This window comes from Pituophis catenifer, unplaced genomic scaffold, assembly GCF_029215685.1.
Source record: "Pituophis catenifer annectens isolate HBS135680 unplaced genomic scaffold, rPitCat1.0.hap2 SCAF_2, whole genome shotgun sequence".
NCBI lineage: Eukaryota > Metazoa > Chordata > Lepidosauria > Squamata > Colubridae > Pituophis > Pituophis catenifer.
The window spans coordinates 25,202,084-25,217,592 of record NW_027256882.1 but is presented as its reverse complement, the minus strand read 5'-3'; the positions used below and the strand labels follow the sequence as shown (position 1 = coordinate 25,217,592).

The 15,509-nt window shown below is 44.2% G+C and overlaps 1 protein-coding gene across 1 annotated transcript in view; it reads left to right on the top strand.

The window, feature by feature from the left end:
* The window catches only part of LOC139310014 (zinc finger protein 721-like), a 44,438-nt gene that overhangs the window by 12,266 nt on the left and 16,663 nt on the right, over nucleotides 1-15,509 (top strand). The window contains exons 7-9 of the mRNA XM_070934192.1: nucleotides 995-2,218; nucleotides 10,715-10,915; nucleotides 12,830-13,572. Coding sequence (XP_070790293.1) covers nucleotides 995-2,218; nucleotides 10,715-10,915; nucleotides 12,830-13,572 — 2,168 coding nt within the window. The remainder of the gene's footprint in view (nucleotides 1-994; nucleotides 2,219-10,714; nucleotides 10,916-12,829; nucleotides 13,573-15,509) is intronic.

The following is a 15,509-nucleotide window of genomic DNA, read 5'->3' as shown; positions in this document are numbered from 1 at the left end:
ATAGGAGGGGTTTGGGAGTGGCCGGTTGTCACAGATAACCGTTCATTTCTAGTATACAGCAAGCAATTCGGATTTCTTGGCTAAACCCAGATTTGTTGGGACTAAATAAGTTTGATTTTTTTTTGTTTATCCACATGAATAAAAGATTGTTACTGCCCTGTTATAAAAGAGCGGTTGTTTTACTGACGTCTTATCCCTACTTGCGAAAGCTGGGTCAGAACAATTACTTCATTTTACTGTGCTAAAAAGAGTCGGAAACAGTGTTGGGATTGAGCCGGTTCAGGCTGGTTCGTCTAAATCGGTAGTTAAATTATTGGCTGGCCACGCCCCTTCCAGGAGTCTCCACGTGCCCCATTTTGGCTCCCTGGAGACTGCAGAGAGGCCTACTAGGCCCAAAAGGGGGCATAGGGAGGTGGCGGTGCGGTCTCCCCTGCCGCAGCCTGTCTTTTCTCCCAGGAGGCTGCAGAGAGTCCTCCTAGGCCCAAAACAGGGCGCAGGGGGGTGCAGCGCAGCCCCCCCATGGCCCGTTTTTGCTCCCAGGAGACTGCAGGGAGGCCTACTAGGCCCAAAACGGGGCACGGGAGGGTGGCGTGTCCCCTCCCTGCAGCCCATTTTTCCTCCCAGGGGGGTGCAGGAGGCCGACTGCTGCCTGTCACACCCCCTGGCCACTCCTACCATGGCCACGCCCACCCAGCTCGTCATTAAGGCAGAGAGACGGTTGCTAAATTACTTAAATCACACTACTGGTCAGAAGTCATTGCTTTTTTTTCTTTCCCTTTTTACCCTACACTTTTTCCTTTTTCCTCTCTTACTTTCCCATTATTTTCTTTTCTCTTTGTATTTTATACTTCGATCAAGTAATAAAAATTTGTCAACAGAAGAAAAAAATATATCAAAGTTTCATATATGCATCCGTAGAAAAAGGAAATTAGTGTACTTGTTTGAAATTAAGACCTCAGGACAGGATTAAAATATTTTTTCTCTTGCTCTGCAGGTGACCGAAGGGAGAATAGGTTTAAAGTAGAGAATTTTCAGGGTGGAGAAGATCCAGACGAGATAGGCGGGAGGAACCCCCCAATAAGCCCTAAGACTCTGCCATTAAAAGCTGAGATGGAAGAAGAAAGCTGTGAATCCAGTCAGCAGAGATGGAGGCCACCGCTGGAAATTGAGAATACAGACAACATGCTTGAAAAGAATCTTACTACTGTTGTTACAGAAAAAACCAACAAAGGTAAAGTGTCCATGTTCTCCCAATATGATAGAAGATACCTCTACCAGGTAGAACTGAATCCAATACCTCCTACAGAGAAATTGGACCAATGTCCTCAGAGATTTGAGGACAGCTACCAGCGTACTTCAAACATGAATCAAGAGGAGAAAGATATAAGTGAGCAAAGGGTTGAAATCTCCGAGAATGGAACAGGGAATAACACAAACACTTATCTGAGTAACAATCTCGGAGAAACTCATAACAATTCTCCTGAATCGGGGAAAACCTTGACTAACCCAAACTCGCTAAGCAGATTTCCGGTGTGCAATCCCGAAGAGGAATGGTACGAATGTTCTCACTGCGGGAAGGGCTTCAACAAGGCCAAATACTGGAAGCAGCACCAGAAAATTCACACCGGGGAGAAGCCGTACAAATGTCTACAGTGCGGAAAGTGCTTCAACCAGTCGGGAAATCTGAAGACCCACCAAAGGATTCACACCGGCGAGAGACCCTACAAATGTTCCCAGTGTGGGAAATGCTTCAGTCACACCAACTGTTTGAAGATGCACCAGAGGATTCACACCGGGGAGACCTACAAATGCACTCAGTGTGGGAAATGCTTCAGAGAGACGGGGATTTTGAAGAGACATCAACGAACTCACACTCGGGAGAGACCCTACAAATGTTCCCAGTGTGGAAAATGTTTCAGCCTGTCGGGAATCCTGAAGAGACATCAAAGAACCCACACGGGTGAAAGGCCCTACAAATGTTCTCAGTGCGGGAAGGGCTTCAATCAGATGGGAACGTTGAAGAAACACCAGCGAATTCACACAGGAGAGAAGCCTTACAAATGTTCTCACTGCCAGAAATGCTTCAACGAGAGAGGAAATTTGAAGAGGCATCAGAGAATCCATGCCAGAGAGAGCCTTAATATCATTCAAGAATTCATATTGGAAAACGACCACATCAATGTTATCAAGGTGGGAAAGACTTCTACAGAGCAAGAATTCTAAAGTGACATTAAAAAAAAAAATCATGCTTGGGGACACGCTTAGGGCGTTCTTAGTAAGAAATTTCTAGGACAATGGTCTCCAAACTTGGCAACTTTAAGACTTAAGGAATTGGAGGCTAAAACACATAAAGAACTGTTTCAGGAATTGAGTATGTCTAGTGTCAAGGTTCCATGTAATACCACTAGAATAAAAAGGACACCGAGGCAGTTAGATTCCTCAAAGAACTGATTTATTGGAAATATGTTGGCACAGGCTGGTGAAAACCGACTCTGAATATTCCCGCAGTTTTCACCAAATTAACAGTAAAGGTTTTTCCCCTTCCCCAGTCAGTCTGTCACATGGCCCAATCATCGTGTCATCTGGTTGCGTGGTAACGTCACTCCGCCTCTTTTTGACCACCTGAGGGAATGTCCTTGGTTCCCAGGAGAAAATATTTTGTTTTGGCTACAAACCTTCTATCTCTATTCCCCCCTCCCTAATCCTCAACTCCAGTGTAGCAACCCTTAAGCCCAGAAAATGGCCTCGCTCAGGCCAGCTTCAGGGTTGACATCTAGTTTAATGAAAAGAAGGACTAGGGGTGACATGATAGCAGTCTTCCAATATCTCAGCGGTTGCCACAAAGAAGAGGGAGTCAAGCTATTCTCCAAAGCACCTGAAGGCAGGACAAGAAACAATGGGTGGAAACTAATCAAGGGGAGAAGCAACCTAGAACTGAGGAGAAATCTCCTGACAGAACAATTAATCAGTGGAACAGTTTGCCTTCAGAAGTCGTGGGTGCTCCAACACTAGACATTTTTAAGAAGACATTGGACAGCCATTTGTCTGAAGTGGTATAGAGTTTCCTAGAAGATCTCCTAGGTCCCTTCCAAAACTTTAGCTTCTGGTGCTAATATGGCTTCCAAAGCTTGTTATTTTGTTATTCTGTTATTTATGGCTGGCTGGAGAATTCTGGGAGTTGGAAGTCCACAAGTCTTAAAGTTGCCCTATTTGAAGACTCCTGGTCTAGAAGATAACTCGGACAGCCCCTAAAGATTTCCACATTTATTTATAAGGAAAAATCCTAGCATTGGGAGTAAATTGTTAAACAATTGGATCAATTATCCAGAATGGTGGTGGATTCCTTTTCACTGATTTGATCCTGTAGCAGCTGGCAGAATATCTGCGATGGATTATTTCAACTTGGATTCCTGTACAGTAGTGGGATTGGATTTGATCACTCTTTCTCCATTTTTCTATGATCTTATACCAGAGATACATTATATAAATATTCTCAGTGAAATACTTACGAAGCAGAAGTGGGGGCACATCTGACATAGAATCTGTCCAGAAAGTAAAGATTCAAATACGTGAAATCAAATACTTCTGTGCCACAAACTGTACAAGGAGGTTTCTGCAGATACCCCTTGTCTGAGCTGGTTGTGTTTCTCCATCATCTTGCTCAATAAAAACCAACCTTTCATTTTATACTATTTGTATAGACATTTATGAGATAGGAAATAAACAGTAATGAAAACTGTCTGAATCCCAGCATTGGTTTTGTCTTTTTCATTGTAGCTGTACAACTGGCTCACGTTTTCCATCACACCGTCCATCAGGACTCCTTTTAAGTTTCTGTTCTGTCCCCGTCCCACACACGCACACAAACAGACAGCCGGGGGTTAAATAAACTGGCAGACAACCAATTCTTCCGATAAGACGCTTGGCAGCAACCCAGCAGCTGCTTGCCAAGAACTTTTACTCAATAAACAAAATACACACAGTTAAGAATTGTCCATTTCGTAAAATAAATCCAAGGCTGATAATGTTGTTTCCAAAGATGCAATATGACTCGATAGTAGTTAGTTTTGTCCGTCACAGAGTCTGAATGGCCACCTCACCCCCTTTTATATCCTGTGGGGTGTGGTCCAGTGACTCAGCCTAATCTCTGGCATGCCTTTTCTTCTGTTGTGCGCGCTTATCTCTGCGACGCTGCCGAGGATCCAGCCAAGACTCATTACCCTCATCACTGTCCACCTGTGGCTGCGTGGAAGTGCTTGGCCCCGGCCCTATCTCTTGCCCTTTGGTGGACACCGAAGGCATTGCCAGAGAGGAGGGTCCTGGAGAGGGAGGCCTTGCCAACTCCTCCCCTTCACTCTCGGAGTCCTCTCCTGACAATGACACAGGCTCAGGTAACGGAGCCACAACAGTTTCCAAGGAGTCCTTGACTTATGACCAGTTGTTTAACAACTATTCGAAGTTACAGTGGTGCTGAAAAAAAAAATAACTTATGACCTATCTTGACACTTGATAACTTTGCAGTGTCGCCCACAGTCTGTCCGTCCCCCCCCCCTGACCAGCTCAAGGTTGACTCAGCCTTCCATCCTTCCGAGGTCGGTAAAATGAAGACCTAGCTTGTTGGGGGCAATAGGCTGACTCTTTAAACCACTTAAAGAAGGCTGTAAAGCACTGTGAAGCAGTATATAAGTCTAAGGGCTATTGCTATGCTATCTATATGGATCTATCCTGCTATATTTATTTATTATTTATTTATTATTTAAATTTCTATACCGCCCTTCTCCTTTCGGACTCAGGGCGGTTAACAGCCAAAAATAAAACATTTGTACACAAAAGTTAAAATAGTTTTAAAATAATTAAATAAAGTTTGGCCCATAATTTAAAACATTTCAATTAAAATCAGTATCAATTTTAAAAACCAATATAAAATCAGGCCAGCCCGGCTAACTGAAAGAAATAGGTTTTAAGGGCCCGACGAAAAGTCCAGAGGTCTGGGATCACTCGTATCTCTGGGGGTAGATTGTTCCAGAGGGTAGGCGCCATCACAGAGATATCTCTTCATAGTGTTTTGGACCAGGAAAAAAAATAGAGCTTTTAAAAAGTTTTCCTCGGGTCCTTCTTTTTTTCTTCTTTTTTTTAAACATGCTTTTCAACTGTATCTTTAATACAGTTTCCATAAATTTTCCAGAAACTGGTCTTGTTAATCAGGCTGTAATATACAGGATTGTCTATCCATCTAGCTACCAGTTATAATGAAGAACAGAACAGAAATAGGGTAGGGTAGGGTAGGGTAGGGTAGGGTAGGGTAGGGTAGGGTAGGGTAGGATAGGATACTTACTTATACTTTACTTTATTTGATTTATATACCGCCCTACTCCCAAAGGACTCAGGGTGGTGAACAGCCAACAATAAAATACATACGTACAAAATTTAAAAAGCAGAAATAAAATCGAATTAAATAGTTTGGCCCAGATAGGATAGGATAGGATAAATAGAGCTGGAAGGGACCTTGGAGGTCTTCTAGTCCAGCCCCCTGCTGAAGCAGGAGAACCTATACCATTTCAGATAAATGACTGTCTAGTCTCTTCTTGAAAACCTCCAGTATTGGAGCAACCACAATGTCTGGTGGCAAGCTGTTCCACTGGTTAATTGTCCTCACTGGTAGGAAGTTTCTCCTTAATTCCAGGTTGCTTCTCTCTGATTAGTTTCTATCCATTGTTTCTTCTACCTTCTGGTGCTGTGGAGAATAATTTGACCCCCACTTCTTTATACTGGAATACTGCTTTCCTGTCACCCCTAATTCTTTTTTTTCTCTAGACTAACCATTTCATTTTTTTCATTTCATTTTATTAAATTTGTATACCGCCCTACTCCCGAAGGACTCAGGGCGGTGAACAGCCATAAAATAAAACATATAGATACAAAATTTAAAATAGAGATAAAACTAATTAAATAAATTTGGCTGAGACATTTTAAAACTCCAATAAATTAAAACCAAATTTAAAATTCCATTTAAAAAGAGGAAAAGTTTAGGTCAGGCCAGTTTGATGGAATAAAAACGTCTTAAGCGCGCGACGGAAGGTACGCAGATCCGGAATCCCCCGTATCTCCGGGGGGAGCTTGTTCCAGATCGTAGGTGCCCCCACAGAGAAGGCTCTCCCCCTGGGGGTCGCCAGTCGACATTGTTTGGCCGACAGCACCCGGAGGAGCCCCTCTCTATGGGAGCGTACTGGTCGGTGGGAGGCTATTGGTGGCAGCAGGCGGTCCCGTAAATAGCCAGGTCCTAAGCCATGGAGCGCTCTGAAGGTGATAACCAAGACCTTAAAGCGCACTTGGAAGACCACCGGGAGCCAGTGCAGCTCGTGCAGGAGAGGCGTTACATGGGAGCGCCACATCGCTCCCATCACCACCCGCGCGGCCGCACTCTGTGCCAGTTGGAGCCTCCGAGTGCTCCTCAAGGGGAGCCCCATGTAGAGAGCGTTACAATAGTCCAGACGGGAGGTGACGAGGGCATGAGTGACCGTGCGTAACGAGTCCCAAACCCAAAACCTGCAGTCGTTCAACAAATGATCCTGTTTAGGACAGTTTTGTTAATTTACTTTTCAGTAATGTTCTTAGGAAGATGACTTTGTACATATTTGTGTTTGGGGGAGCTTTAATCAAATTACAGAACTGTTCAGGTAATGGATTTACCAGAGTGTTAAAGGAGTTTGATTCTTCAGTATTCTAATACCACTTCCTTTTTAACTCACATTAAGAAAAAAATTTCTTCACCTCAAATAATAACACTGCATTTATTAAGCTCAGTTGCATAACAGGCTAAAATAAAATATTTAACATGCTGGCTGGGGAATTCTGGGAATTAAAATCCACACATGTTCCAGCTGCGAAGGTCGTCCTAGAGATTTCTTAGGTTAATAAAAGAGCAACCTGTGTCAGTATTTAAATCCAAAATCCATAGGCCTACCATGCTAAGAGGCTGGGGCGGCTAGCAGATGGATACACAAATAATTTTTCTGTCTCTTGCATCATTCATTTCTATTATTCATTCCACAAGAATTGCACTCCTAATATAGGGATTGATGGAGTGCAATACAGGTAGTCCTCGACTTAACGACCACAATTGACACAGGAACCTCCATTGCTAAATGAGACGGTTGTTAAATGAGTCACAATCTATTTTAGGACCTTTTTTGCCATGGTTCTTAAGCAACTCACTGTGGTCATGAAGTGAACCACATAGTCACTAAATGAATCCAGCTTCCCCATTGACTTGCTTGTAGGAACTAGCCGGGAAGATCAGAGATGTTGATCATGTGATCCTAAGATACTGCAAACATCATAAAAATTTATGCCGCTTGGCAAGTTTGTTATGTGACTGCAGGGACCCTGCAATGGTTTTGAGTGTGAGGACCCAATCATAAGTCTTTTTTTTTTTTTTTAGTATTGTCATAACTTCAAACAGTTGCTAAATGAATGCTTGTACGTAGAGAACCTGCAGTTGGGTTTTCCAACTTTCTGATCATCTGAAGAGGGTGCTCCTTCCCTGTTTCTGGCACATCTCCATTTGGAAAGTTTCAGTAGGGTTGTCAGGTGTCCACTATTTGAGCGGACAGTCCGCTTTTTTCACATTATGTTCACTATTTTTTTTTAACAAAATAGTGGACATTTTTTTAATTCAAAAGCTTTATGATGAAATGGTACATAATCTAAAGATGTACAGTCTAAGAGAATAAGGATAGGAGAATCGCGTTTTGTCTTTTTTTTCATAAGTTAGAATGAGACAAAGATCAAATATCCATTGAACTCGATTCTCCGAAAAAATTAATGATGAGATTAAAATAAAAATATATTATAAAATTATGTACAGTTCACATTTTTAAAATGTATTGTAGCTTGTGTCGACTGACCTAAAATGGCGTGTTAAAATGTTTGTAAGAAAATATATAATTTAATTGTAATTTTTTTTATATTTTTTTACTACTTAATTTCCCCCCCCCCCCCCGCTTGTCCGCTATTTTTTGGAAGCAGACCTGGCAACTCTAAAAGTTTGAAATATTTCCCCCCATAAACGCAGGATAAGTGGGTTTTTTTAAATTCAAATATATTTCATCCTGGAAGATGTTTCCTCTGGGGCAAGTTTCAACTCTGCCACTCTGAGGAAGTAGATCAGTACTCCCCCCAAATCTGATGCCACAGACAATGTACTTCATAGTCAAAGTGCTGCTCTCTGAACTACAATGCAGGGGAGTCGGGGAGAAGCTGAGAAATAGGAGAGAAGGGGGATGACGACGACAATGGCTCGTTGTAGGGTTATAGATCTGCAACACACAGCATTATGGTCCGGTGTGCAACAAAGCCAGCTTTCTAGTCCTCACTGACCCTAAAGTTTCTTTCAGCAGAAGGATGCGCACAGTTAGCTTAATCAATAGCTGATTTCGAAAAAACGCTAAACAGAAGAACAGAACAGAATAACAGTTGGAAGGGACCTTGGAGGTCTTCTAGTCCAACCCCTTGCTTAGGCAGGAAACCCTACACCACTTCAGATAAATGGTTATCCATCATCTTAAAAACCTTCCAGTGTTGGAGCATTCCCTGCTTCTGGAGGCAAGTTGTTCCACTGATTAATTGTTCTCACTGTCAGGAAATTTCTCCTTAGTTCTAAGTTGCTTCTCTCCTTGATTGGTTTCCACCCATTGCTTCTTGTCCTGCCCTCACGTGCTTTGGAGAATAGCTTGACATCCTGCACCCCTTCTTCTTTGTGGCAGCCCCTCAAATATAGAGCCTGGTGGTGCAGTGGACTAAATTACTGTTAAAGTAGTATTTAGCTGCCTGCAATTACTGCGAGTTCAATTCTCACCAGGCTCAAGGTTGATTCAGCCTTCCATCCTTCCGAGGTAGATAAAATGAGGACCCGATTTGTGGGGGCAATAAGCTGACTTTGTATAAAAATGAACACCGCTTTGGGGGGGGGCGAAAGCCCTACTAAGCAGGTATATACAAAAGTATGAAGGCTATTGCTTAAAAGCATTGTAAGCCGCCCTGAGTCTCCGGAGAAGGGTGGCATATAAATCAAACTAATAAAAATAAAATAATAAATAAAATATTGGAAGACAACTATCATGTCACTCCTAGTCTGTCATAATAATGTGAATGATGTAGGAATAGTACAGGGTCAACTATATGAACACTGAAGGACCCTCTTTATTCACATTATTATAAGAAAGAAATGTGCTTGTTTAGAGATTACACTAAATCAACTAAATTCCATTCTTCGTAATATATATATCTTCTGAGGGGCCTAGTTGTCAAGAATGCAAGGGCATCCATATGAAACAAAAGTTACTTATTATCCAAAGCAGCCATGAATCTACGCATCAGCAATCACAGAACTGAGGAAAGTTGTTTAGCTAAAATAATCTTATGAACTAGAAAATAATGTAGGAATTTAGTAATTTAGAAAGTATCAATTATCATGTAACAAATATAAGTTAACCATATATGGAAAACTGCTGTGCTCACAAAATCCTTTGTCCTGGAGATGTATAAAAGCAGTTGTATCAGAGCTCTTCTTGGTTCAGAATTGCAGATACAAATCTGGTTCTGAAACTGCGCAATAAACTGTCTCTGGCTGACCAGGAATGTTGTTTGGTCTCATTAATGTAGGTAAATGCGGCGGGTCCAGCTGGATGATCACTGAAGGGCCCTCTTTATTGTAAGAAAGGAAATATGCTTGTTTAAGGGAAGCCGATTAACCAGATGAAAGGCAGAGTATTCCTTTGAAGTAGAAACATTCACAGAGGGGCCCCTCAGTTGTCAGAGATACAAACATTTGGTGATATACAGTTTGAAGGTTAAAGAGATCAAAGGATGACCACATGTAATATCAACAAGAGATAATTTGAATCTATGCTTCAGTAATTGGCAAAAAGAATTATGACTGTTGGCAAAGAAAATTGTAAAATTTATTAATTGGGAAGTGTCAATTAAAAATGACAAATGTATATGATCATATTAACTGCTGAGTTAACAGAATCCTTTGTTTGAAGCTGTATAAAGTTGGACTCTCGTGTTCATTACTTTGCTCAGATTCTTTAGGTAGCAATACCTGTCTGAACCTTATTGCAATAATAAAGCTGACTCTGTCTGCCCCGAAGGGATGTCTCTTAATTCCTTCCTTCCATAACATCATCATTCCATAACAAGAATAAACAGACAACACCATAAAGAGCCTTGGTAGTACAAGGGTTTAAGGCACCCTGTTATTAAGCTGCTTAAGACCAGCTGCCTGCAATTACTGCAGGGTTCGAATCTCGCCAAGGCTCAAGGTTGACTCAGTCTTCCATCCTTTCTAAGGTAGGTGAAATGAGGACCCAGTTTGTGGGGGCAATAAGCTGACTTTGTATAAATATACAAAAGGATGAAGGCTATTGCTGAGCACATTGTAAGCCGCCCTGAGTCTTCGGAGAAGGGCGGCATATAAATCAAATTAAAAAAAAAAAAAAGAACACCAGACAAGCAGGGTGGGCCCTATTGGGGAACTGGTTGGGAGGCCACCCAGAAATCCATCTCAGGGTTATTAGGGTTGAGCAGCTTTCCCCAAAGCTGATACAAATCTCCTGCTTGAGCAGGGGGCTGGACTAGAAGACCTCCAAGATCCCTTCCAGCTCTATTCTGACTGACTGACTGACTGACTCCGTCGCCCGGCCGGTCCCAGACGGCTGCGGGAAAGAAGGCAGAGCCGCGGCCGGTCGGGAGGGGGCGCCCGCGGCCTCCCTTCCGCCGCGTCAAGGCGAAGCGAGGCGGGGATTGATGGGCGCAGCTGCGGCGGCCGGGACTCCCGGGGGGCCCCCAGCGCTCACACGCCCACCGGACAGCCCCGGGGAGGAGAGGAGCCGCGCGGGTCCCGCCGCTGCCGGTACGGGCCGGGGGGTTAGCCGGCGAGGCCTCCAGCCTTGCAATCCTGGGCGGGGAAGGCGGAGGTTTGCTCCGGAGCTGCGCCAGACCGTTGCACCGGGTGGCCTCCGCCTCAGGGATCCCCTGCCCCCCCCCCCCCCATTCGGATCACCCCCGAGCCCAAAGGAGCCTGGGCGGGTTGCGTTGCATTGCATTGCACTGCATTGCGTTGCATTGCATTGCATTGCACTGCACACCATGGCATTGAGCTGCTTTTCCAGCGCAGGGGTGCAGGCCGGGGTCTCGTCGGTCCGGGGAAAGACGTTTTTTTCTGGGGCGCAAAACAGGGCGATTTGCCCCTGTCTTTCCTGCTGGTGGCCGTGTCCACGAAGCTCCGGGCTGGGGTGGGGAGCGGCGAGTGCGCTGATCCCCGTTTAGCCCTTTTGGGAGAGGAGAAGGGGGACAGGCCGGTTTGCTAGGTTTCCCTTGTCTTGAATAAAGATGCAGAGAAAGAGCTTTTTAATCCGGTAATCTGATTGTTGTTCCCTTCATCGGTGGATCCGCAGAAAAGCTCCTATGATTTCATGGTGTGAAAATATAAGGCCACTTTGATTTGCAAAGATAATAAGATCGTTGCCATAGAAGAGAGCAGACCAAAGTCAGGATTTTCTGGTTTTTCTTTGAAGAAAAGAAAGAAAGCTCTGAGCTGAAGAAGCTTCTTGGATGAGAAGCGAAAGGTCTTCAAAGAAAAACCAGAAAGTCCAGTTGCCTCTTGAAAAAAGCACCTTTGGGACAACCATGACTTGGATGACTGAGAATCTCCACAGACATCCCTAACTCAGGATTAAACTGCCAAATCCTTGATATGCTCTGAGGTGGTTGTTTGCTTGCAAACGTCTCATTACCTGACTAGGTAACATCATCAGTTCAGACTGTTATTTATTTATTGGTTCAATTTATGAGTCTCCTTCTCTGGAGACTCAGGGCGGCTTACAATACGTTAAGCAATAGCCTTCATACTTTTGTATATACCTGCTTAGTAGGGCTTTCGGCCCCCCCAAGCAGTGTTTTTTTTATACAAAGTCAGCTTATTGCCCCCACAATCCGGGTCCTCGTTTTACCTACCTCGAAAGGATGGAAGGCTGAGTCAACCTTGAGCCTGGTGAGATTCGAACTTGCAGTAATTGCAGGCAGCTGGTATTACTTAACAGCACTTTAATCTGCTGCACCACCAAGGCTCTTTGTTCACTCAAGCTCCTAGACCAGGGGTCTCCAACCTTGGCAACCTTAAGCCTGGCGGACTTCAACTCCCAGAATTCCAAAGCTGGCTGGGGAATTCTGGGCGTTGAAGTCCTCCAGGCTTAAAAGTTGCCAAGGTTGGAGACCCCTGTCCTAGATCACCAAGGACTAAAATAAGGTAGCGTAGCCTTTAAAGTCCCAAAAGTGCTTTTCTTCAAAAGGCACCTGGACTTTCCTGGGTTTGTTTTTTTTTTCCTTTTGAAAAGATTTCACTTCTCATCCAAGAAGCTTCATTTCCTTCTTGGTTGAGAAGTGAAATGTTTTCAAAAGAAAAGAAAAAACAAGAATGTCCAGTTGCCTTTTGGAAAAAAAGGATTTTTGGGACAACCTGGATGATTGAGAATCTTCATAGTCTCTTTAAAAGTGCTGAATAGTATTAAAGGCTTCCTTTGATTATTTTATATTCTTTCCATATTTTGTGGTGGAACTGGATGGGGCTTGTTAGATTAGGGAATGGATTGAAAATGGCCAAAGACCCCATTTTAACACAGAAAAGAAGGAGGGGAGAGTAGCCAAGTATCTGCTTTCTCATTTTTATTAAATAATAATTTCAGAATATGTTAGGACCTGGAAACGTTGCATCGCCTTACAATATTTTGGTGAAAATGATCTAATTTGAAAATGGTTTAAATTTTAGATCTACGAAGGTCATCAGAAGGGAAAGCATTGCTAGCGAACAAGAGGGTAGCTGCAGAAGTAAATGAGAATCAACAAGGAGTTGAATTTTGCAGTTCAACATCTGAAGAAGCGGGATGGGGTGCATTTGAGAAGAACAAGAGGGCCCCGTTCGTCGGGATGGAGGAACGCTGGGAATCACAGTGGCAGCAGTTCCTCAAGATGCTGCAACCGGTTCACCCAGGAGAAGGCAAGTCCAAGATGTCGGACGCTTCTCCTTGGGAAGACCCCAAGGTCTTCCTGACCTCCTTCGAGCAGGTGGCCCAAGCCTGCCGGTGGCCCAGAGAAGAGTGGGTGGCTTGTCTCCTGCCGGCCTTGAGCAGAGAAGCCGAAGAGGCTTTTCAGAAGCTGGAAATTGGAGAACGGGACAACTATGGGAAGGTGAAGGCCGCCATCTTGAAAGGGGAAGCCATGAAAACGGAAGCCCGGCGTCAACACTTCAGGCAGTTCTGCTGCCAGGAGCTGGAAGATCCTCGGATGGTTTACAAGCAGATCCAGGAACTTTGCCACCAGTGGTTGAAGCCTGAGAGACGTACCAAAGAGCAGATCCTGGAGCTGTTGATCCTGGAGCAGTTCCTGGCCAGCTTGCCTCCAAAGCTCCAGAGCTGGGTTCAACCCAAGAGGCCGGAGTCGTGTTCCCAGGCCGTGGCCCTGGTGGAGGACTTCCTGCAGAGTCAGCAAGGAACCAAATCAGAAGCATGTCAGGTATGATTTGATGATATCAGTCTTGGTGTTTGCATGATTCAGATGCACCTGGGTGCTAGAAACTCTTACTTACAGGGAATGATGTAGTTCAGTCTGTTTTGAGTTCTGCTGATTATGAGAATTTTATACACTACCACCAATATTTCTGAAATTGTTCTGTTGATATAATTCATAATTATCCAAGTCCTTTTTCAAACTTCAGTCAAAATAGGAGCCTTGGTAGTACAGTGGTTTAATGCACCCTGTAATTAACACAGCTGCCTGCAATTTCTGCAGGTTCAAATCTTACCAGGCTCAAGGTTGACTCAGCCTTCCATCCTTTCTAAGGTAGGTTAAATGAGGACCCAGTTTGTGGGGGCAATAAGCTGACTTTGTATAAATATACAAAAGTATGAAGGCTATTGCTTAACGCATTGTAAGCCGCCCTGAGTCTCCGGAGAAGGGCGGCATATAAATCAAATTTTAAAAAAAATCATTATTTTTATTACTTTCTGTAGTTAAGATTCATATAACAGATTTGGAAGGGACCTTGAATGTCTTCTAGTCCAATCTCCTGCTCAGACAAGAAGCCCTATACCAGTTCAGACAAATGGTTGTCCTATCTCTTCTTAAAAACTTTTAAGTATTGGAGCATTCACAACTTCAGGAGGCAAGTTGTTCCACTGTTTAATTGTTCTAATTGTGAGGAAATTTCTCCTTAGTTCTGGGTTGCTTCTCTCCTGGATCAGTTTCCACCCATTGCTTCTTGTCCTGCCCTCAGGTGCTTTGGAGAATAGGTAGACCCCCCTCTTCTTTATGGCAACCCCTTAGATCAGGGGTGTTAAACTCAAGGCTCGGTGACCGGATCTGGCCTGCGGAGTGCTTAATTTTGGCCCATGGGGCCAACCTGGAAACAGTGAAGGACTGTCCCGTGGTGCCTCTGCCAACGAAAACGGACTGGCCTGCAGCTCTCCCAAGCTCCATTTTCACTGGCAGAGGGTTGCAGGAGGCCTTCGCAGTCAAAAATGGAGTTTGGGAGCCTCTTTTCGCTGGCAGAGTACTCAGGTCAACACAGGCGCCCCCCCCCCCCGACATGAGTGATGTCGAGCTGACCACACCCACCCTGCCCCCCCCCGACTCCCCCAAGGTCAAACACAACCCTGATGCGGCCCTCAATGAAATCGAGTTTGACACTCCTGCCTTAGATATTAGATATTAGATCGTACTTCAGGGATTACCTGGACAAAGAGTCTTATGCTAATATTTTCACTTTTTATTTCATGCAGAGCAATGTAAGCTAGGAGAGCTTACCGTATTTTTCGGAGTATAAGACACACTTCCCCCCCCCCCAAAAGAGGGTGAAAAAAGGGCGTGGTGGCTCAGCAGACTAATAGCATTGTGATTAACACCAGCTGTCTGCAATTACTGTAAGTTCGAATCTCGCCAGGCTCAAGGTTGACTCAGCCTTCCATCCTTTCTAAGGTAGGTTAAATGAGGACCCAGTTTGTGGGGGCAATAAGCTGACTTTGTATAAATATCTGCCTCCTTGCAGCAAACCGCCCATTTCAGTTTCAGCACAGCCTGTTTAGCACAAGCAGCTTATTGTCGAGTGTCGAAAACCCCTCGACAACACATCACTTGATGGACGATATTGAAGACCATGAAGAGTTGGATCAGCCTCCCGACCCTCAGCTGTTTGCCATTGCCTATTGCTGCCTCCGTGCGCCCCATTTTCGGCCTCTGCAAGGAGGCAAATTGCTGGGAGGCAGAGGCAGGTTTTTTTTTTCTTCTGCTAATCAGGCTGTGCTGAAACTGAAACAGGCTGTTTGCTGTTTGCTGCAAGGAGGCAAATTTCTGGGAGGTAGAGGCAGATTTTTTTTTCTTGTTTTCCTCCCCAAAAAAGGTAGATGCGTTTTATAGTCCGGAGCGTCTTACACTCCGAAATATACAGTAATTGT